Here is a 23,763-nt window from a genome sequence, read left to right as displayed (position 1 = left end):
CCTTATCTTTTAGAATCTATTTTTTTGTCTAAGAGAAAGATTAAAATTTTTTAAAACAAGAGCCTTATTTTAATTGGAATTTAAAACAAAAATGATGCAAACTAAAAACACATTTTAAAAAAGCATTTTAATTATTATTTTTTAAAAAATTAAAATAAGCTACACATTGATGAGTCTAGTAAGCTAGATCCACGTGCCTAAGCACACCTAGGCTTGGAAACCTAAGCTCATGCACTTGGTTTGATTTTTTTTCTTTTGTACTGGGATGGAAGACAAGTCATTCATTTCTTTATTTCAAAACAAAACGATGATATGTTGTCTTGAAACCAATTTCCAGCCATCATATAGGTGTTTGAAAAATTAAAGTCCAACTTTTTAGTTTAATTTTTTTGTTATGGGAGAGTCAAGCTGACAAAAAAAACAAAGGATACATTGTGGTTCATTGTTTGCAGCAATACACTTACAAACTTTGAAAAGAAATTAACTCTTGATGATATTGTGATCGAGAATGAAACTATTCAAACATGAGCACGAAGCAACCATTATTAATGAGCCTAGATCATTCAAAGTAAATGATATAGGCGTAAATAGATAGATACATAGTTATGTTGATATATTTTAGGATTTTAATTAATAAAATGTTGTATTATTTAAAGATCTCATATTTCATGTATGTATATATGTTTATTTATTTGCTTTAGTCTCATGAAAATATTCTCATATATAATAGGTTATAAATATGGTAGGTGAAAACCCTAATCCCCTGTTGTTGGCTGCCTCATTTTCTCTTTGCCATGTTGTTCATTCCTCTTTCTAAAATGGTTTCTCCTTCAATTAAAAAAAATAAAAATTAAAGGAGAATCCAATATGAAACCAGAAGCCATTTTAGGAAGGGAATGAATACGGTGTCAGTGTTATATGAGATAAAATTATAAATTTTTGGCATCAATGTGTCTCTTTCATTCAGGTGAATAAATTTTCCACATTATTTCATTTTATGTGTATTTCATATCTTCTAATTATAGTGCTATTACTTGGTTGGAGTTTATGTTGTTTTATTTGATTGGTATGTATTTGAGATAACTTCAGTAGTTTTGATTCCTGAAGAGTACGATCCTATGAGTATGAAGTAGTTCAGACCTATAAGCTTGTTAAGTTGTTAAGGAGACTATGGATCAATTCTGTGTTAGTTCTGGGATTCTGGTTAATGATACTAAAACGTGATCTTCTATTTCTTCTAATGCATGTTGTAGACATAAAGAAGAGCTGAGATAGATTGAATTTTTATTTCACATCTGATCTTGGGAGTTATTTAGGTGTGCTTTTGATCATCAAGAGTAGTAAGGAGTTCTTTAAGTATATTTTAGAGAAAATTCACTCTAGACTTGCTGGTTGGGAGTGAAAATTGTTGAATAAAACAGGCAGGTACTCTGGTTCAATCTACCATTTCTACTATTCATCTTTATACCATACAATCTGCCTGGTTACTATCCCATTTCTGTAAGGAGGTTGATAAAATTGCTAGGGGTTTTCTTTAGGGATCTTTAGATGAGGGACACGGTATTCATTTGGTAAATTAGGATGCAGTTACTTTGCCAAAATATAGAAGGGGTTTGGGTCTGAGAATGACAAGAGATAATAAGATTGCCATGATGGGACACTATGTTGGGATGTTATTCAAAGGGGAGATAATCCTTAGATTCACGTTTATACAAGAAATATCTAGCCGAGGAGTCTCTTGTGTCTCATCGACTTTCACAAAGAGCTTCTCCGATACAGAAGGCTATTTCAAGGTGTTTTCTTTTCTGAAAGATGGTTACATTTGAAGAATTGGTAATGGCCTGCAAGCCTCACTTTGGTTTGATAGGTGGATAACCAAGTCAGGTAGTTATACAACTAAGTCTGGCTATGATTTTATTACCCGAATTCCTTATCCTATGGAAACAAATATTCACTGGAAGAGCTTATGGGGATTCGATATTCCCTAAAAAAATTCTTTGTGGCAGCTTGAATGATAAAGTTCCAACTAATGTGCTTCATTTTAAGCTAGGAATGACTACTCTGTGTAGCAGATGTGGCGTCAAACAAGAGACAAAAGAGCTTATGGGAATTTGATATTCCCCAAAAAAAATTCTTTTTATAGCAGCTTGAATGACAGACTTCCAACTAATGGGCTTCGTTTTAAGCTAGGAATGACTACTCCTTTTGTAGCAGATGTGGCGTTGAACAAGAGACAAAAGTGCATGCTTTACATGATTGTTTATGGGCTAAAATGATTTGGCAACAATTTTCAGTTTCGACTTCAATCTAATTTATTCTCATCCATTTGGTCATACTAGATTCATGGTAACTGTGTTTGATTGAGAATTTCAATGGGAACAATGAAGGTTATGCTTATGGATGTGTTCCGTTATTTGGTGTGAGATAAACAAAGAGGCCATTCAAGGGAACATATGGCTAATTGGTTTCACAATCAAGGTTAATATGGATGGCAGAAATTCTGGCACATTGTCTCATGCTGGAATTGGAGGCACTTTTCCTGATGATGGGAGCAGTGGCTAATTGGCTTTTCAGGGTATTTTGGCTATGAAAATATCATGTTGGCTGAACCAGAAGCAATCAGAGGAGGATCAACGCTAGCTTGGATTAAGGTATTCGCCATGCTATTGTGAATTCAAATTCTCTTGAGGCAGTGCTAGCTGCGGCTGTTGGTGTACAATACCAACACTTTTTTCCTCTAACATTGTTTCCGATTTCTAGTATCTTTGTCAAGAGGATTAGAATGTTATGATACTTAGAGGTTATAAAAGTTTTGTATAGATTGCATGCAACTAGATAACATAAACTTGCAATAAAGTTTAAAATAAGATCCTATATATTAACAAATATATAAAAAATTTGTTATATATCAACTAAGAGAAAATAGTATAAATAAAATAATTGGCACTTGGCACATAAATTTGATTGAGATAAAAGGTTGTTGTAAAGAATCAATTTTTTATTTTCTTGGAGCTTTATTGCTTCTTCTTTTTTTGTGTAAATAAAATAATCTCAATAAATCTTTTAAAATTCTAACAACAATACTTTGTTTACATACATTTCTAAATAAGATACACGAATTCAAGGAAACATGACTCAAAATTTCTCTAAGAAAAACAAGATCCTAAACTTTATTACAAAGGGAGTGCGAACAAAATATCAAGCAAAGCTTGAGACCAAAGTAAATTTAAAATCTCTAGATAAAGAAGGCAAATCAGTTGTCGGAAGGTGTGTTAAAAATATCATTGTTGACCCTTTTTTATATTGATTTTTAAAATAAAAATTGATGCAAAACTAATTTTAGCAATTATTAGAATCAATTATCATTATTTTACTTTAATTACCATAATAAAAAGAAAATTAACCTCATATTTTTTAGCTTGAAAATCTAATATTTAATATATAAATAAAACTATTCAAGCTAAAAAAGAAACCCGAGGAATATGGCTTGGGGCTTGAGTTCCTTGACCAAGCTCGAGCTCATACCAAGTCAAGCAAGTGACTGAAGCTCAATTTTACTTTACTTAGGCTTATTTATAACTTTTTAACTTTCAATTATAAAAACCACAAGAAAGTTTTATACTTTTCATATAGGATAAAAGGGTTTAAAGGTTTTATAAAAACATGGCAGCTAAGAGTTTTTTTAGATCAAATTTTCATTAATCTATAATTGTTTTAATTATGTAAATGCTTCATGTTAAAGAAATTATGTTGGAGAAAATTTTTCAATAAAGTTTTAACTCTAAAGGTTAATGGACTTGAATTTTAATTTGACCTCAAATGTGTTTATTAACTATGTTTTCCTAGTAATTTTTATTTATAGTATGACATCTACAACATTCAAGTTTTGAATGTCAAACTTACTAGTTAATATTTTCTTAGTAAATTGAATAATGTAATCATTGATGCTCAAATTAGCATATCGTTCATATAAAGATATATAATGACATAAAATTTATTTGTATTTTTTTTTGTTTTACTTAAATACATTTATCATCTTCATTGATTTTAATCTCATATAACAATATAACCTTGTGAAAATTTTCACCATTATTTCGGTGTTTATTTCAAACTATATAATAACTTGACAAACTTATAGACGTTCTATTTTTAATCTTTAAAAACAAACCTTTTGGGTTGTTTCATATAAACCTTTTCATCAAAGTAACTATTTAAGTAAGATATTTTTATATCCATTTGATTTATTTTAAGTTTATTAATAGTTGTGATGATATTAACATTTATATGAAAGTTGGTCTTGACACAATTGAATAAATGTCAAAATAATCCAAACTTTCTTGTTGTTTGAATCTTTTAAGAACAAGTCTTGCTTTATATTTCTCAATAGTTCCATAAGCTTTCATCTTATTTTTTAAGATCTGTTTACATCTAAATGGTTTTACTTTTAGGTGGAAGATCCGCTAGTTTTCATATATGATTGTTCATGATGGATTCAATTTCATTATTGACTATCTCTTTCTAATAAGAAGTTTCACGACAAGACATTGTCTTAGAATAGGTCAAATGTTTATTTTCTAAAAAGAATGTTTAAAAATTAAGAGCGAATAAATGGTTATTTTAGCCTTTTTACTTATTCTAAGCTCAACTTTATCATATTTTGATTGATGATGACTACCTGAGCTAGTTTCAATTATTTTTGTAAGTGAACAATTTTTGTATGCTTTATTAAATGGAAATACATCTTTAAAGAATGTAACATACCTTAATTCTATTATAGTATTGGGATGAATATCCTCAAAACTTGACCCATGCACAAGAAACTGATTTAAGTTTTGTATAGAATTATAATTCACATATCTTGACTTGTCATGCTATATATCGTAAAACTAAAGCAAGTAAAAAGAAGTATTATTACTATTATTATTAATGTCATCTTTGGTTACAATGGTCACCACATTCATTTTAAAGAGACCATCTCTAAGACATCCTTTTTCTACAAACATTTCATTGTTAAAGAGTATAAATATATAACTTTCAAACACCATCTTGAGACTATATATCCTAGAATTTACCCTCTAGGTACATAAGCACATGAAGTTTCATATCTACTTTGTTGGAGCTTATTCTAAATTTGATTGAACTGATACTTGAAGCTTATTTATTTTTAGAGTAAACAATGCAATATTCTATTAATCAAAATTGCCAATAACATAAACAATAATAAAAAGAACTAATGTGTACTTGAGGGTCTAACTCAGTGATCAACTGCAAGACTTGCCTTGCGACTGTCCAGAGTTTGATCCTCTCTGTGCACCAGCTTGTCATTCCCACGGTACTTTACTTGTTTACTGGGCTTGCAGGATGTTCAGTAGGTTCGGGGATTAGTCGTGGTACTCGTAAGCTGGCCCGGACACCCCGGGTTACAAAAGAAAAATAAAAATAAAAAAAAAGAACTAATGTTCCCCATCTAAACACTTCTCAAAGTCGACCTCTACTTTGTAGCTATATAATAATATTAGTAACGGCAATAATAGTGAAACAACATTCTTTTTCATCGTTAATTACAAGTAACAAAACATTAAAAAATAATAAAAACCATAAACACATAATGTGGTGTTATGATTTATTGTATTTTTAGAAGGACGTGACTGAGAATTAGAGTAAAACATGAGGATAGGTCGATGGTTTCTCCATTAAACTCCTACTTTCGGCCAGCTTCTTCCAGTTCCCGCAGACCTCCAACCTTCTGCTCAATCTCCTCAATCAACTCCTCGCGCCACAGCTCTGCTCTTGCAGATTCTTCAATATCCTCTTGCTGCATATCCGTTTATATATAGGTCAACAATCTTTGTTTTTAACTGGTGATCATGGCGAAGAACAGCAGTATACGGCTTCGACACATTATGGATATTGGGAAGTGTCTCGTTTTTACATGTGAGATGGAATTCTCTTACTCAGTTTCATTTTTAAAACAATTGGTTAGATTCAACAAATTTGATACGCAAGAAAAAACTATACAAAGAAGAATTCTAACCATCCACTAATTTACAGAGATGAAAATCTTGATTGTTGAAATTCAGACTAATGACTGAGTAAGAGAATTCCATCTCTTACATGTAAAAACGAGACTCAGTCAGCTACATCGATCATGTTTGTGGAAGAGATGGAAGAATTGATCCATCCCACTAACATGAAATCTTTTACAAGTAAGAGAAGTAAATCCCTTACTCCCTACATCATAACTTGTGCAAATCTTAATCTAAAGAAATCTTTTCTTCAGTATGCTTTCCAAAGTTCATTTTCTCAACAATATTAGCGAGTTTAATTAAAATCACTGGAAAAAGAAAGACATGAAGTTAGAAGATTCAACACAGGAGTGAACGAAAGGACCATGTGAGCACGTATACCTTGTCATATACCCAATGTCCACTGCCATCCCCTCCATCTTTTCTATACGCCTCTGAGTCATAGTATGGGTCCTATACAATAAAAACTCAGACATTAGAATCTCGCAAAATAATATGTATAAATTTCAGATCCTCCATGCAAAACCAGATGTGCTTACTTTCATTGAACCGAAGAATAAACATCCCCAGCAAGTGAACATAAGGTAAAATACATCTACAAGCAGAGAAGAGAAGATTAGAGAAACTGAAGAAACCCCTAAAGAAATATAGTGATTAGTGGGCTGAAGTGAATGAGAGAATAAGAAAAAGAAAAAGGAAAAAAAAAAAAAAAACTTACAGACGTTTTTTATGGCTCGATCACTGAGATGCCATATAGATTTGTGAGTTATAAGGTCTCTTTGACCTTCTATATGCTCCACCATAACTGCCATTAGAGGCCAATCTGGGAAGGCGTTCACTTTACTCAAGGAAGCTCTTTTCTTATTGCTGCGTTTATGCTACCACACAAAAGTATATTAAGAAAAATCTAATGTGTCTGCGTGACCACCTTTCCATTAACTCAAAACAGCAAAACTCAAAGAGTCAATAATTTGGAGCAAGGAACCACTTACCTGCAGCCACCCACTAAGAAGCCCGTTGCTTGAACATTGCCAAAGCTGAAAAAAGTAGAGAGAAGAAGAAAAGATTTACTCAATTTATCGGCTTTCAGACTTGTTGTGTAAATTATCTACACAAAATGGACAGCCATGGTTTGTAAGATTTTACCTCTCCTGAACATGGTTTGAGGTCCAATTTTGTTTTCTGCAGAGAGCTAAGCATGTGCGGTTTTGTGATGGTAAAGCCCGTTATAGCTTTGGCCATTATAAATTTTGGATGGAGGCTAACTGCGTTCTGAAACGCTGGAGTTTTCTTCTGCGTTCCTTCTTAAGTGCTTTGAAATGGATAAGGAAACAATTCATATCCACCCCCTTCCTTCGCTCGTGCAAGCACACAGCTCTTAGGATATGGTTAGAATGCTAGTCTCATGTTCTCCATCAGAATGTGGTCCATCATTTTCTATTATTAATACAAGTCTCCCCAATATATATGAATTGATAAAATTTTAGTATCTAACATTTTCTTAATTAAACATGGAAATTAAGCTCATTACTTTTTATATATACTTCCAAATTTGTTTATTCTATTTATATTTATAATAGTTACACTACATCCACGTAGGATGTTACACAAATATAATACACAACGATCTTCTCCTTTAAATTGCAATCATTGTTTAAAAAATAGTGAAGTAAACATCTTTTTTTACACGGCTTATGATTGGTTTGAAGAAAAAGAAATTTATTGTATCTCTCCTACGCACGCATCATGTATATGTTATAAGGAATATAATTTTGTGCATAATACAAATATTGTAATATATTATAATAGATAAAAAGCCTAGTAAAATATTTTCCTAATAAATTCATCAAATATTTTTATTACGGATCAATTAAGATTTCTTTTTTTTTTTTTTTACATCAATAATGGTCATCTCCAGCCCAAGAAAAATGATGGGTTCGGTTGTCAACCAGAGCTAAAGAGATATTTTTTCCTATTAATGATCATTAATGCTGATGTAAGGGATATGTTATCCCTCATAAATATCGTTATGGTGAAATTACTTTCTAACTTTTTCATCCAAGAAAAAAACAAGGTTTTAAGGCTATAAATACCTCTTGAACTATTAGATAAATAACAATTTTTTCTTACATTAATAAGATATAAATTCAACACAAAGACAACCAAAATCTGAGAATTAAAAACCCTTTAAGTGTATCTATCACACTTTTTCTCTATTAAATTGCTAACTTTACCATCAAAAAGTCCTCAAATACCCTAAAAGAAGAGAATGAGCTATTTACAAAGACACTTAACCAATCTATAATTCAATCACTAAAAAACCTTATCCTATAAATACTTCTAATCTTAATACTTTATCAATTGACGTCATCTATGAGAATCTGATAAAAAATCCTTAGTGTGCTTTCCCCAACTTGTTATAAACATTATAGATTGTTCCATGACAAGTAACTATAATACAACTAGGCCTAAACATGTAACAGCTCAACATGGTGAGGTGAGTACTTCTAATAGCTTTTCGTGCCGAAATACATGCAAATAATATTTTTTTATTTTTTAAAAATTATTTTTGATATCAGCACATCAAAACGATCTAAAAAGTACAAACTGCACTCAATTTTAGCAAAAAAAAAAAAAATCAAAATTTGATGAAACGCAGGTACAAACGCAATGCCAAACGATACCCATATGAGATTCCCTCATTTTATAAGATTGGAGAATCACATTCCCTTACAAAACAAGAATGTTGTGAAATATAAAGAATGCTATTTTCCAGTAAAAAATAAATATAAGTCTTTGATATTTTGTCTGTTTGAAAGTGTGGTTGCAATTACTTTTCAACGTGTTTTTTACTCGAAAATACATTAAAATAATATATTTTTTATTTTTAAAAAATTATTTTTGATATCAACGTATCAAAATGATTTGAAAATATAAAAAAATTATTAATTTGAAGCAAAAAATAAAAAAAAAATTATTTTTTTAAATATTTTAAAATACAAAAATAAACAAACTAAAATAATTTAATACGTAAAATCTGAAAATTCCTGGTACCTGTTTGGCATTGCGGCCAAACCGGCTTTTCGAAAAAATTCAATTTTTTTTTTTTGCTAAAATTGAGTGTGGTTTGTACTTTTTGGATCGTTTTGATGTGCTGATGTCAAAAATGATTTTTAAAAAATGAAAAAACATTATTGGCATGCTTTTCGGCACGAAAAGCTATTTAAAAAGCAACCGCTACCACACTCCCAAACACCCTCTAAAAAAAGACTACCTAGAGTTGCATGTGATTTTCTCCCGTTTATTTAACTTGGGATTGCCTATATATTAATCCTTCTGTGGTTGAAGTTACCTTCGCGGTGACGACAGGCCCAGCTCGGATATGAGAGCACACTAAATCATGTTGGGAACCATGAAACTTTTTGGTTTTAGATGTTTTTAAAATTAAATTTTATTTAAAAAATATTAAATTAATTTGATATGAAAATATTAAAAATATTTTTTTAAAAAAAAAATTATTTCATATACTTTTAATTAAAAAATAATTTTTAAAAATATTATATATTTAATATCAAACACACATCTCAAGAATACTCACATTTTGAATTTTTGAGATTCATTTTTATCATGCATATTAAATTTTAGATAGTATTTGATAAAAAAAAATAAAAAAAATATAATTATTATATAAGTAATTTTAAGAACACAAAAGTTATTTTTTTATACTACTAAGGAAGAGAAAATAATCAAATTATTATCAATTATTGGTGATAGATAAATAAAGAAATTATTCGGTGTAGATTTAAGACAAAAAGGATGAGGGAGACTTGAAAAAAATAATATTATTTGGAGTAATTTTAAAACTTACTTTTCAGGCTAATGATTACACCAAGCATGATGCGCATCTTTTCCAAAAAAAAAGAAAGAAAGAAGAGTAAGCAAATTTAAATTTCAAAAAGTAAATTTTAATCTCATTTTTAAACTTTTCCCTGTGGAACGGCAAACCGTGTTTTTAATAAATTTTATTTTATTTTTATAAAAAATTATTTTTTTTATATTTTAAATCATTTTAATATGCTAATTTTAAAAATAATTTTTAAAAAATAAAAAAATATCATTTTAATATATTTCAACATAAAAATATTTTAAAAAAACAATTATAATCATACTCCCAAACAAACTAGCATAGTAACATAGCATTTGGGCTCACTCTAAAAACCCTCTCTACCCTATGCATGTTTATTAACAATACATTCTTTTACCAAATGAGTGATAATTTAATCGAATGTTGACAATTTCAATGTTTTCCTTGTGTCAATATTTCGTTAAAAATAGCTAACAAAATCTTATAAAAGTGTATGCATTGTATAAAATTTTTATGATAATCATGAAATCAGTAATATTCTACTGGTTACTCTATATAAATTATTTTATAAGAATATTTTTCAATCTATTTTTTATCTAGTTGTATCTTTTTATTTCTTTAAAATAATTCATAAAAAATAAATAATAAGATGTCCCTAATTACTTTTTATATATATATATATTAAAATTTTTAGATAAAAAATCACTTCAAAAACATAATATTATACAAACAATATAAAAAAGTCAATTCATTAAACATATATTTTTTTTGTTTTATCATGTAGTTCTGGTAAAAAAAAATCTGATGAAATCTTTTATGCGTTCTACATTCCTTTCAATAGTATATATCAGTTCTTGTTCTTTAACAGAATGCGTGTTAATGCCACATTTTGCCTCTATAATCTTGATTTTCAAAGGGTTGTGCCCCTATACAATTTTTTGAATATAAAAATAAAAATAGAAAACCAAGTTTTTGAATATTAAAGAAATTAAATTAAAATCACAAAAAAACGAGTACTAACCAATAATATTAATTTAATGTATTTAATATTAATTACTTAAAAAAAATCAACGAATTCTGGTTCTTTAATATTGATTAAATTTACAATCATGGAAAATCAACCTTTTTTCCCAATCAAGAGAAAAATAAATTTTGTATACTTATACCGAGTAATTTTAATTAAATTTCTTTTATTTTCTAACTTTAGATAAATTAATCATTTCTTTTTCCTATTTAGAGGGAGGCATTGTTCTACCCATTAATATTAATCTAATTGTACTAAATCCAACCATGATTTTGATTTATTTCTTTAATATGAAAATTTGAATTTATTTTTTAATAGGAACAATGCCCGAGTAATAGAGTTTTCTAATGATTTTTATTTAACTATTTAAGGATCCAAATCCTGGCGTTTTTTTTTATATATATTTTGGGTTATTTATAGTGTAACTCTTTTGGTTGAAATTATAGTTATGATTACAGTTGAAAATATTTTTTTATTTAAAAATATATTAAAATAATATTTTTTATTTTTAAAAAATAATTTTTAAAATTAACATATCAAAATTATTTCAGATTCAAAGTTGAAAAGCATGAGTCCATAGAGATAGACACACTCTCTCTCTCTCTAGACACATGAATATGAAAGATGACAGCGAGGGAGTCTAATCCATATCCTATTTTCAGGTGTCATTATATTGGTTTTTTTTAATAATAGTAATATTTTTAGAAAATTTATTGATAATCATATAAAAAGAAATAATAATAATAATTTCAAATTTTACTTTTCAAATCAAATTTATATATTTTTTTTTAATAATAAAAATATATTTTTAAATTTATTATTAGTAATAATAAGAATAATACTAACAATCATTATTAATAATTATTATTAATAGTAATGATTATTAACTTGGGTCTGGTTACTCTCCCTAACCTAAGTTACATGTCATACTCAAGTTATCTTGATCTGGTATCCTTGTCAGACCCTAATTCCTGAGACGTGGTATGGCCACACCTAGGTGTGATTGTATTACTATTTTTTTTAATAGTAAAAATGTTTTTTTTAAAAAAATTAATAATTATATAAATAATATTAATAATAATTTTTAATTTTACCATTCAAATCAAATCTATGATTGTTTTTTAATAGTAACAATATTTTTTTAATTTATTAATAATTATTTTAATAATAACAATAATACTTTTTTTTTTAATTTTATCCTTCAAATCAAATTTATGATAATAATATTCTTAATATTAAAAATAATATTAAACATGTGTGACCCAACTTTTTATAGTTTTTTAATTTTACCCTTCAAATTAAATCCATGATTTTTTATTCAATAATAATAATAATAATAATATATTTTAAAAAAATTAATATTAACAACAACAACAACAACAACAACAACAACAACAACAACAACAACAACAACAACAACAACAACAACAACAACAATAATAATAATAATAATAATAATAATAATAATAATAATAATAATAATAATAATAATAATAAGAACAACAACAACAACAACAACAACAACAACAACAACAACAACAATAATAATAATGATGATTATTAACTTGGGTTTGCTGCCTTGCCTGACCCAAGTTATTTGGGTATAGTGCTCTTGCAAGATCAAAGTTATTGTGATTTAGCTTCTTTGTCAGATCCTAGTTCATAAAGTGTGACTGTGTGAACCCTAGGTGTGATCATATTACTATTTTTTTCTAATAGTAATAATTTATTTTTTCAAATTTATTAATAATTATATAAATAATAGTTATAATAATAATAATTTTTAATTTTACAATTTATATCAAATCCGTGGTTGTTTTTCAATAGTAACAATATTTTTTAAAAAATTTATTAATACTTATTTTAATAATAATAATAATTTTAATTTTAATACAAATAATAATATTTTTTTATATTCATTATAATATTAAATTTACCGACCCAATTTTTTATTATTTTTAATTACTTCAAATCAAATTTATTGTTTTACTTCAATAGTAATAATATTTTTGTTCAAATTTATCTATGATAATAATAATAATAATAATTTTTAATTTTACTCTTCAAATAAAATTTATGTTTTTTTTAATAGTAATAATATTTTTAAATTTTTTTATTAATAATTATACTCATAATAATGAAATTAATAATATTTATATTATTAATAATAATATTAAACATGTCTGATCCAAGTTTTTATAATTTTTAATTTTATATTTCAAATCAAATCTATAGTTTTTCTTATAGTAATAATTTTTTTCTTCAAATTTAATAAGAATAAGAATAAGAATCATTAAAAGCCTTTAACTCAAAGGTTAAAATTTTATGCCTTGAAAGGTAAATTGATATTTATATTATAACTCAAAAAATCTGAACGGGCCATTTTATCTCAAATTATTTTTTGAATGCTAAATATATCCCTCAAAGAGATAATCTTATCCCTCATTGCATAGCAAGTTTTTTTAGAAAAATAATGTTATTATTATACTGTTTCAATTTATAATAATTTGTATTTAGATGAACGGTGAAAAGATGGATAATAAAACATTGTTATCTTTTAGTATTTATTGAAAAAATCTGGGACAAAAATTAGGCATGCTCCACTACAAAATTATATCAATTGGTTTGTGAATGTATTAACATTGTATGTATTGCCCATGTCAGCTGCATCTGATTGTGCCTCAGGAATTATTCTTATGCTCCATGCCTGGATTCTTCTTCCATTGTACCTCAGGAATTAATTAACATTTTCTTAATTAAACATGGAAATTAAGCTCATTACTTTTTATATATACTTCCAAATTTTTTTATTCTATTTATATTTATAATAGTTACACTACATCCACGTAGGATGTTACACAAATATAATACACAACGATCTTCTCCTTTAAATTGCAATCATTGTTTAAAAAATAGTTAAGTAAACATCTTTTTTTACACGGCTTATGATTGGTTTGAAGAAAAAGAAATTTATTGTATCTCTCCTACGCACACATCATGTATATGTTATAAAGAATATAATTTTGTGCATAATACAAATATTGTAATATATTATAATAGATAAAAAGCCTAGTAAAATATTTTCCTAATAAATTCTTCAAATATTTTTATCACGGATTAAGATTTCTCTCTTTTTGGCATCAAACCCATAATGGTCATAGGCCCAATATTTTTTACACGTTTCCAAAAAAAAATTAAAGGTTTATGTAGAAACACTCAAGCCCAAGAAAAATAATGTGCTTTGCTGTAAACCAGAGCTCAAGAGATTATTAATGCTCATGTAAGGGATATATTGTCCCTCATAAATATCATCATGGTGAAATTAATCTTTAGCTCTTCCACCCAAGAAAAAAACAAGGTTTTAAGGCTATAAATACCTCCTGAATTACCAAGTAAATGACAAGTTTTTTCTCATATTAATAAGATATAAATTTCAACACAAAGACAATCAAAATCTTAAAATTAAAAGCTCTTTAAATATATCTATCACACCTTTTCTCTATTAAATTGCCAACTTTATCATCGAAGGGTCCTCAAACACCCTAAGAGCACTTTTTGCAAGTATCCAGAAGCATTTATTAAGAAAGTTTATCATAACATTGGAGAAATGAGCTATTTACAAAGACACTTAACCAATCTATGATTCAACTACTAAAAACATTATCCTATAAATACTTCTGATTTTCATGCTTCATCATTTAATGTCGTTTATGAGAATCTAATAAAAAAAATCTTTAGTGTGCTTTCCCTAACTTGTTATAGACATTCCAGATCGTTTCATAACAGGTAAATTTGATATAACCAAGTTTAAACATGTAACAACTCAGCATGGTGAGGCGAGTACTTCTGCTCAACCAGATTTCCAGTAGTTAATTAATCAAGTACGACTCCTGACTTAAAAAGTGCTAGCTACTAGAGGCATAATTAAGTCATGCTACTCTAACTAATCTCAACACCCTTAGCATCAACACCCTCGGTAGCACCAATATCATTATAAAAAAATGCTATAAAATATTATCGATTATTTCTGAAATACTATAAAATTTCTCCTTAATATATATAATAATTTTAAATAAAATAAAAATTTAAAAATCATTAGATAATATAGTTTTATTGTGAAAAATGTAAAGTGAAAGTAAAAAACTGTGGGGGGGGGGAATCAAAATTTTCCCTTTTTAACGATTTTTTCCTTCCTAAATTTGATTTATCATATAGAAATTCGGGGGTGTTTGGCGTTGTGGTGGAAAAGTGCTTTTTAAAAAATTCAAAATTTTTTTTTTTGCTTTAAATTAATATGTTTTTGATGTTTTCAAATTATTTTGATGTGCTGATCTCAAAAATAATTTAAAAAAAAAAAAAAAAAAATTATTGACATGTTTTTCTGAATGAAAAACACTTTTAAAAATAACAGCAACCACATTTTTAAACACCCTGGAAGAAAGAGTCTTTTCCCTCGTGCCAACATAGCCTCGGTCCTTGAGGAGGATGATTTTCTCTGCTGCCTAAAAAATAAAATACTCGTTCAAATAAAACGGACACACTCCCTCCCTCCTCTTCCTGGCCAGTTCCCTACCCTGTACTTCCAGTCTAGATACTGTTTAAAAAATAATAAACAAGGAGGCTAGCAATACAGATCTTAAGTTTTAACACACACCAGTTGTTCGGGGAATTTCCTCAAAGAAAAAGAAAGATGCATTGCTTCTGGAAATCAAGATGGGCTGGCTTTTTGTTCCAAAACGTTAAAACTAACAAATCTAAGCCTCCTTTCTATTCCACAAAGCAGCAGCATAACCAACTGCCACTTGAGCTGCAAGAAGTGTGTAAAGTTATTTCGAGCTGGATTGGTGGTTTGGATGACTTAGAGTTGAGTTTAAATCAATTTAAAGGTCAGTTAACATTTCCTCTTGTTACACAAATTATAAATTCCTGCAAACATGAGGCTCCTTCTAGAAGAATATTGAGATTTTTTCTATGGTCCAATAAAGTTTTGGATTCTGAAAAACTGAAAGATGATGATTTCAATCATGTCATTCGAGTTTTGGCCGAGAAGAAGGATCACACAGGAATGTGTATTTTGATTTCGGATTTAAGGAAGGAAGGCCGCGTAATGGACCCACAAACTTTTGCTATTGTAGCTGAGACTTTGGTTAAACTGGGGAGAGAAGATGAGGCGTTGGGTATATTCAAGAACTTGGAAAAGTTCAAGTGCCCACAAGATGGTTTTGCTGTCACTGCCATTATAAGCGCTCTTTGTGCGAAAGGGCATGCTAAGAAAGCACAAGGAGTGTTTTTGCACCATAAGAATAATAAGATAACCGGTTTAGAGCCTTGTGTTGTTTATAGGTGTCTTTTGTATGGGTGGTCCGTGCAGGAGAACGTGAAGGAAGCTCGAAAGATTATCCAAGAGATGAAGGGAGATGGGTTAATCCCAGATTTATTTTGTTATAATTCTTTTCTCAAGTGCCTTTGCGAAAGAAATCTTAAACGCAATCCATCTGGACTTGTCCCTGAAGCTTTGAATGTGATGATGGAAATGAGATCATATAGGATTGAGCCAAACTCAATTAGTTACAATACATTGCTTTCTTGTCTTGGGAGAGCAAGAAGAGTCAAGGAATCGTATAGGATGCTTGAGACAATGAAAACAACAGGTTGTGCTCCTGATTGGGTTAGTTATTTTCTTGTTGCAAAAGTGATGTATCTGACTGGCAGATTCGGTAAAGGAAATGAGATAGTTGATGAGATGATTGGACAGGGGCTGCTGCCAGATCGCAAGTTTTACTATAATTTGATTGGTGTTCTTTGTGGAGTTGAGAGGGTGAGTTATGCCCTTGAGTTATTTGAACGAATGAAGACAAGCTCGTTGGGTGGTTACGGGCCTGTATATGATATTTTGATACCAAAGCTTTGTAAAGGTGGGGATTTTGAAAGGGGTAGAGAGCTATGGGAAGAGGCCACTGCTATGGGTGTCTCTGTTAGCTGCTCCAGTGATCTGTTGGATCCCTCTATCACTGAGGTTTTCAAGCCCAGAAGGAAGGTGGAAGAAGATGTCAAGCTTGAGAAATTCAGCAGAAACAAGATCACCAGACTCGAGCCCAAGTCAAGACGAGAAAGGGGGAAGGTGAAGAAGAAAAGCAGGGGGAATTGAGAAGTATGATTAGAGATTTCTAAGAAAATCAATGTCTGTTCATATCATATAGCTTTGTTGTTGCGTGGAGTACGAGGTCAAGCCTAAAAACTTAACAGCACAGACAAGAAGAGGATGGTGTCAAGCTTAACTACTTAAGCACAGACAAGAATTCAAAGACTCGACAAGATAAACGAGATAAACACAAGTAAGAAGAAGGAAGATATATTAGAAGAGAAAACTGCTTAAAAAATCAGTGCCTTGTTCATATCACAAATCCCTTAATAGTTTTTAGTTAGAGATTATGCTTTCTCATTATTTTAAATGATTTGTTCTCTTTGATCCAAAAATCGTACTGTCCAGTAGATTACTTTCGGACATCCTTTCTTAGCCCAACTTCATAAATACGAATTATTTGCTGTAACAGTCCGTTTTGAAGATATATAAATACGATCTGACGTGATACGTGATGTGTGATATGCACAAGAACGTGGCTAGAAGATCATGCCCAGGAGATATGCCCAAGAAAACGTGGGATCATGCCATAGATCAAGCTGCAGGAACATGTAGTGGTGCGGGGTGGGCAACAACGTGGTTCAGTAGTTATTGGTTAGAAGTGGAATAGTGGTGTAACTCTTTGCTATTTGTTTGTTAATTCTGTTATATATTGTGTGGCTATAAATGCCAAAGGATATTTTAATAGAGAAATGCTTAAAATTAACTCCAATCACATACTACTTCTCTCTATTTTTCCTTTTCCGTAAATTAATTCTATCAGTGATATTTGAGCCAGGTTATTCTTAGTCATTCCTTGTTATTCCTAGTTTCGACCATGTATGCTTGCTGTAAATCAAACACGAAGTTTCACACTGAAGTGAAGGAAATCCTAGTTCGACATGAGTTGAGCTTTGATCAAGTTAATATTACGTACCTTATAAATGGTATTGACATAACTTGAAGCTTTTCTTGCTACTCGTAACCTCAACACTAATTCTCTTTAAATCAACCCCTTTGCTAATATAGAGTCTTTACACCAATAGCTAACTCACCTTCACCTCATTAATAACCATCAGCTATAAAATTTAATGGAGATGATCCAACTGGATGAACTTATAACATTTTAAAATATTGTGCCAAACTAGCAGGTTCAACTGACCTTTTTCTATCTAAAGAGCATTGCTTTACAGTGGTATAAGTGGTTGATCAAGTTTCGCGGACCTCTAACATGGGATGAGTTTATCAAGGCTGTACAACAATGATTCGGTCCAACCAACTATGAGGACCCATCAGAAAACTTGACTCATCTTAAACAAAACACGATGATGGCAGCATACCAAAAGGCTTTTGAGAGACTCTCACATCAAGTTGATGGCCCGCCAGAAAATTTTTTAATTGGTTGTTTTATTGCAGAACTTCAGGATGAGATTCGTTTGGATGTTAAAATTAAACAACCCTATACCTTGGCAAATACCATAAGAGTGGTGAGATTGATTGAGGAAAGGAATCAATTGCACAAGAGAGCCCCCCTCCCAATATAGTCAGTACCAACCTTAGTGATAGCAAAGGCATCACCCAACCCATGGCTGGAGTGTTGGGGCCATCATAAAGTCACAGAATAAATACTGGTTCCAATGCCCAACTAGCATCTTTTCGCAAAATTACTAATCAAGTGGCACAAGAATGAAGAGAGAAGGGCTTATGCTACTATTGTGATGAAAAGTTTATTCCAGGACACTGTTGCCAACAACCACAATTGTTTATGATTTAGGATTCTTCAATCATATACAGTAAGGACACTATAAATGGCCAACTCGAATTAGTGGAGAATGAAGTCATACCTGAGACTTTTTTCCACACCATGACAAGAACTGACCATCCACAAATTGTGCGTGTTATAGGCAAGCTGAAGAATAAAAATGTAATATTGCTAATAGATGGTGGCAACACTCATAATTTCATAAAAGGATATCCAGTCATAACTAATTTCTACATCTTGACTGTTGCAACATGCCAATTAGTGTTGGCAGTGCAATGGCTGGAAACTCTTGGTTAGAGATGGATTATAAACAATTGACCATGTCTTTCAAAGAAGGAGGTGCCTCTCATATTTTTCATGGAATTAGACCAACGAGCATCATAACCTTGTATAACAAAGAGCTTTATGGATTGCAGGGTGTTGAATTGTTCTTCCAAATAATACCAACAAAAAAATGCCTAGTCACCTTCTTACCCGTCTGAAATGAGCTCACTATTGGCTAAATATTCTTCAGTCTTTGCAGCTCTTACTGGTTTACCACCTCAATGACATATGACCACCAGATTCCACTACAACTTTAAACCGGACCAATAAGTATGAGGCCTTATAGATATCTATATTATCAGAAAATCGAGATTGAAAGAATGGTGCAAGAGCTGTTGTAAACTAGACTGATAAGGCTAAGCAACAATATGTTCTCTTCCCTTGTTTTATTAGTGAAAAAGCTGGATAAAGCCTGGAGATTCTGAGTAGATTATTGTGCTTTGAATGATATCACAATAAAAGATGAGTATCTTAGTCCTGTGATTAATGAATTATTAGATGAGCTTTATGGATTAAAAATTTACTCCAAATTGGATTTGTAGTTGGGCTACCATCAAATAAGAGTACGAGAGGAAGGCATTCCTAAAACAGCTTTTCTCACTCACGAAGGTTATTACGAGTTTATAGTGATGCTATTTGGCCTCACTAATGCGTCAGCAACATTCCAAAGCCTCATAAATGAGCTCTTATGTCCTTATTTTCAAACGTTTATTTGTGTTTTTTGATGATATCCTTATGTATTCAAAATCATAAAAAGACCACCTTATACATTTGTAAATTATACTACTCATTTGTCCATTAACTCTTTATTTGCAAAAGAAGAAAAATATTGTTTCGACATTTTACAGGTGGACTACTTGGGGCATCAAATCTCTAAACAATGTGTATCAATTGATTCAATGAAAATACAAACTGTGTTGGATTTGCCGAAACCAACAACAGTAAAAAGAATGTGTGGCTTCCTTGGTTTAATTGGATATTATCGGAAGTTTATTCATCATTTTGGAGGTATAGCAACCCCTCTAACACAGTTTTTGAACAAAGACGACTTTCATTGGACAGAGACAACAAAGATGGCCTTTAGACAACTCAAAAAAGCATTAACTACACCATTAGATGTCTTTCAAACTTCTACACTTCTACCAACTCTAACCCATAATAATTGGTCAGTGGCATATTTTAGTGAAGCATTAAAAGGGTCAGCCTTGGCTTTTGTTCACCTATAAGAAAGAGATGTTGGTCATTGTTGAAGCTGTTAAGAAATTACATCCCTACTTGCTGGGCAGATCATTTACTGTTTGCACAGACCAGAAGAGTCTTAAGTATTTGTTGAAGCAATGGATAAATACTCCTACATAGACACGATGGCTGCCAAAATTGCTTCGTTGCGATTACAAGATTGAATATAAACGCGGGCTTGAAAATCAAGGTGCAGATTTCTTATCCCGTGTAGTTCAATCCTAGTTCTTGTCTCTTTCATTACCCTTGGCAGATTGATGGTCCTTGCTTCAAAAGGAGGTCCACAAGGATTATTTTTTATAAAAATATGCTACAGAAAAGGTCTTCTCCACTCAATCAATCATTGCACCTACGAGATGGTGTATGGTTTAAGAAATGTAAGGTTTACTTGAATCCCGCTTCACTCTTTATTCCAAAGATCTTAGCCTATGATCATTCTCCAATCGGTGGCCATTTTGGATGTTGCACATGTGCGGCGTTACGGTGAAAACATCAACTCTTAAAATTGTGTTATATTATCTTTCTATTTAGCAAATACAGGGAGACAAGGAATTATTGTCTTTTATTAGTGGAAAAATGAAATGGGAGTCGTCACTTAGTATTTTGGTCACTAGGAACCCTAATTGGTCTTAGAGATCTGGTACGGGGACTGATTGTGTAAAGAGAATGTATTAGCACCCCAAATACACTTTACCTAAGGTAGGCTACATTGTTTTGTTGTCTGATAACATCTAAGGTGTTGTCATGTTTTCTAATTGTTGGTCTGTCTATGGTTTAAGAAACTGCTCCTTGGTAAAGAGATTATTATTTTATCAGGTAAAAGCTAATCGTTCTAATGTCAATAAAAAAATTTAATATCCAGAATACATATTACGTATAAAGTCATAACCCCAGATATTAAAAGAAAACAAAATAATTGACTCTTTTTACCCTCCCAAGACAAGAAAGCAATGTATTCTAAAAACAAATGCATTTTTGGTACAATTTAGCTAGTTTTTTAAAATTAAAATTGTTTAAATAACTTTTTAGCAATTTTACATATTTTTTGGTTTCAAGCAAACAAATAAAAAAAGAGAGAAAAAAATGAGTGCAAAAAATAATGTGAAATGAAAAAATAGACAAGCAAAAAAGACAAGCAAAAGTAAAGAGACTAGGGAAAAAAAACTAGAAAATCGAAAGGAGAAAAAGTTAAAAGAAAAAAAAGAAATCAAAGTATCCTATGCAAAAAATCATGTGAAATGAAAAATAGAAATGAAAAAAAGACAAGCAAAAGTAAAGAGAGTGAGAAAAAAAACTTGAAAATCAAAAGGTCAAAAAATTAAAAGAAAAAAAAAAGAAATTAGAGTATCCTAGTCCTATTTTGATCATTTCCCAATCCAATGTTAAGATTCTTCCAAACTAAGTTCAAATACCCCAAATAAGATGTTGTCTTAAAATCCATTATATATATTCATCATTTCTCATCTCATACATTACACAGATCCTAAATAAATAAATAAATAAAAGACAGCACACAATACCTCTTCCCCCCTCCTCGTTCTCTCTCTCTCTCTCTCTCTCTCTCTCTCTCTCTCTCACACACACACACACACACATAATAAGAGTATTCTAGTCCTATTTTAATCATAGATTTATGAGGATTCATTTTTTTGTTTGTCTTCTTCAAAGGTTGTTATCCCTGCCCTTTTAGCTATTTTTTAATCCTTATATTTTCTAAATGTCTTTATATATAAATTTTAGTTATATCCTTTAAGGTTTTTGTTTTCTTAACCTTTTTGACAACTCTTAATTGTTCCAATGGCTCTTATACCAATGTTATGTACGACTTTAAATTGGTTCATGTTTGCTTAGGATTTAGTTTTCTTCTTGAAATTGGATTTGCTACATACGATCATCTAAGTTAAACTGCTCCTCATGTATGTTTTTTTTCATGTTATTTGTTGTCAAGGTTCAACTGAATCACTCCTTTCACTATTTATGTTGTTTTTCATTGCTAAGTTCGAGATGATCATAACTATTTTTCCTCACATTGTTTTCTTTCACATGGCATTTTTTATTTTTATGATAATTTGTTGGGTTTTTTTTATGTGTGTTTAATTCATTGTGACCTTATATTTTATCATCCTTTTGCCTTTATTAAAGGCTAATAATTGTTTGGATTTTATAACCTGAACAATGATGTAAGGAAATAAGAGAATGTAATTCCATTTTCTTGAAAGAACAAATAATAAGATAAAGATTCATTAGCATTCCTATTTAAATAGAAAATTTCCCAAAGATGAAGGAAAAGAGGTTTTGAAAAGAAGTTAGTCTAATGACTCAATCTCAAATATTTTGGAGCTTTCGCCATCTCCTGAGAGACTCAAAATTCTAAATTATTGATGAATATGGAAGAACCATCAACTCATATCAATTTGTTAGTTCCATATAAGTTTGAGTCTATTAAAAAACTTAACACAAGCTCCTTATTACTAAAGGTTATTTTTGCAAATTGGCTTTAACTTGATATATTTGCAAGTTTAGGTGAGCCTATGGTTTTAAAAAGTATATTTGATCACGTGATTTTTAAGTTGTTGCTTTGGATGCACCTGATTCTTTCAAGAATAAATTTTTTTTGTCTATTTTCTCTGGAAGAGTTTTTAGAATATGCTTAGATCTTTTAGCTTGAAAATATGAACATTAATTACGAAACAATGCTTATTACTAATTTGAAGCAGAATCATATCTACATCTACAATATAACACTAACAATGTATCTAGTGGAATCTATTATTAGTCATTCTAATTTTAGGTATTTTCAATAATTAAAGGAAAGAAATATAAATTGATTATATAAAGAGTAATGAATTAAAATTCTTATATAAAAAATCTTAAAATTTTTGTTATATTCATTCTAATTATTTGATTTTTTTTTTATGATATGGTTGAGTCTATTTACAAATGTAGAGTGAAAGAACAATGATGAATAAAGGTAAAATAACTAATTTATAATTTTTAAAATGCTAAGGTACTAACATTTAAAACTACTTAAAATTATAATTTACTCAATATCGAGGAAAAATATGTAAAGAAAGGGTAAAATTAAGAACCTACACCAAAGAGTTATTTGACTAATAATTGAAAATGAAATCTATATTTGAGATCTTATGAAAACCAACAATTTTTTTTTTATTGTTATTTTTATATTATTATATGATGATTTTAAAACTTTTCATGTACCAAGTTATCGTTGTTAATTTCAAGATATTATTACAACAAGGATTCCTAAGAAATTTTCCAGCAATAATTAATCTCTTTTGCACCTTTCGGATAGTTAGGACATTGAAGAATATCCATAAAAAATTTTAGAGAATCGGTCTTGAAGTTCTTGTAGAATGAAACAATAACAATAAAGTATTTGAC

At 29.9% G+C, this 23,763-nt stretch overlaps 2 protein-coding genes across 2 annotated transcripts; one reads left to right on the top strand and one right to left on the bottom strand.

Moving 5' to 3' along the window:
• Window positions 1–5,534: 5,534 nt before the first annotated feature.
• Window positions 5,535–7,385, bottom strand: LOC118029004 (photosynthetic NDH subunit of subcomplex B 4, chloroplastic). Its single transcript, XM_035032762.2, has 6 exons — window positions 7,173–7,385; window positions 7,019–7,063; window positions 6,745–6,904; window positions 6,566–6,621; window positions 6,408–6,479; window positions 5,535–5,815 (listed from the first exon to the last, which is right to left on the bottom strand). Exons 1-6 carry the CDS (start codon window positions 7,266–7,268, stop codon window positions 5,702–5,704), a joined length of 543 nt encoding a protein of 180 aa, XP_034888653.1. The 5' UTR covers window positions 7,269–7,385; the 3' UTR covers window positions 5,535–5,701.
• A 7,974-nt stretch (window positions 7,386–15,359) lies between these two features.
• On the top strand, window positions 15,360–17,741 carry LOC118029005 (pentatricopeptide repeat-containing protein At5g61370, mitochondrial). Its single transcript, XM_035032763.2, has 2 exons — window positions 15,360–17,250; window positions 17,470–17,741. Exon 1 carries the CDS (start codon window positions 15,606–15,608, stop codon window positions 17,061–17,063), a length of 1,458 nt encoding a protein of 485 aa, XP_034888654.1. The 5' UTR covers window positions 15,360–15,605; the 3' UTR covers window positions 17,064–17,250; window positions 17,470–17,741.
• The last annotated feature ends 6,022 nt before the right edge of the window (window positions 17,742–23,763 follow it).

This window comes from Populus alba, chromosome 12 (genome assembly GCF_005239225.2).
Source record: "Populus alba chromosome 12, ASM523922v2, whole genome shotgun sequence".
In the NCBI taxonomy this organism is placed as follows: Eukaryota; Viridiplantae; Streptophyta; class Magnoliopsida; order Malpighiales; family Salicaceae; genus Populus; species Populus alba.
This window is presented reverse-complemented; position numbering and strand designations above follow the sequence as displayed.

What these genes read in the sequence shown, in the direction of transcription:
- LOC118029004 (XM_035032762.2), bottom strand. Translation starts at nt 7,268, where the DNA reads ATGGCCAAAGCTATAACGGGCTTTACCATCACAAAACCGCACATGCTT. An exon ending in TTCTTAGTGGGTGGCTGCAG is followed by an intron (nt 6,905 to 7,018) that starts GTAAGTGGTTCC and finishes TTTGTGTGGTAG; the next exon opens with CATAAACGCAGCAATAAGAA. An exon ending in GACATTGGGTATATGACAAG is followed by an intron (nt 5,816 to 6,407) that starts GTATACGTGCTC and finishes ACGGATATGCAG; the next exon opens with CAAGAGGATATTGAAGAATC.
- LOC118029005 (XM_035032763.2), top strand. Translation starts at nt 15,606, where the DNA reads ATGCATTGCTTCTGGAAATCAAGATGGGCTGGCTTTTTGTTCCAAAAC.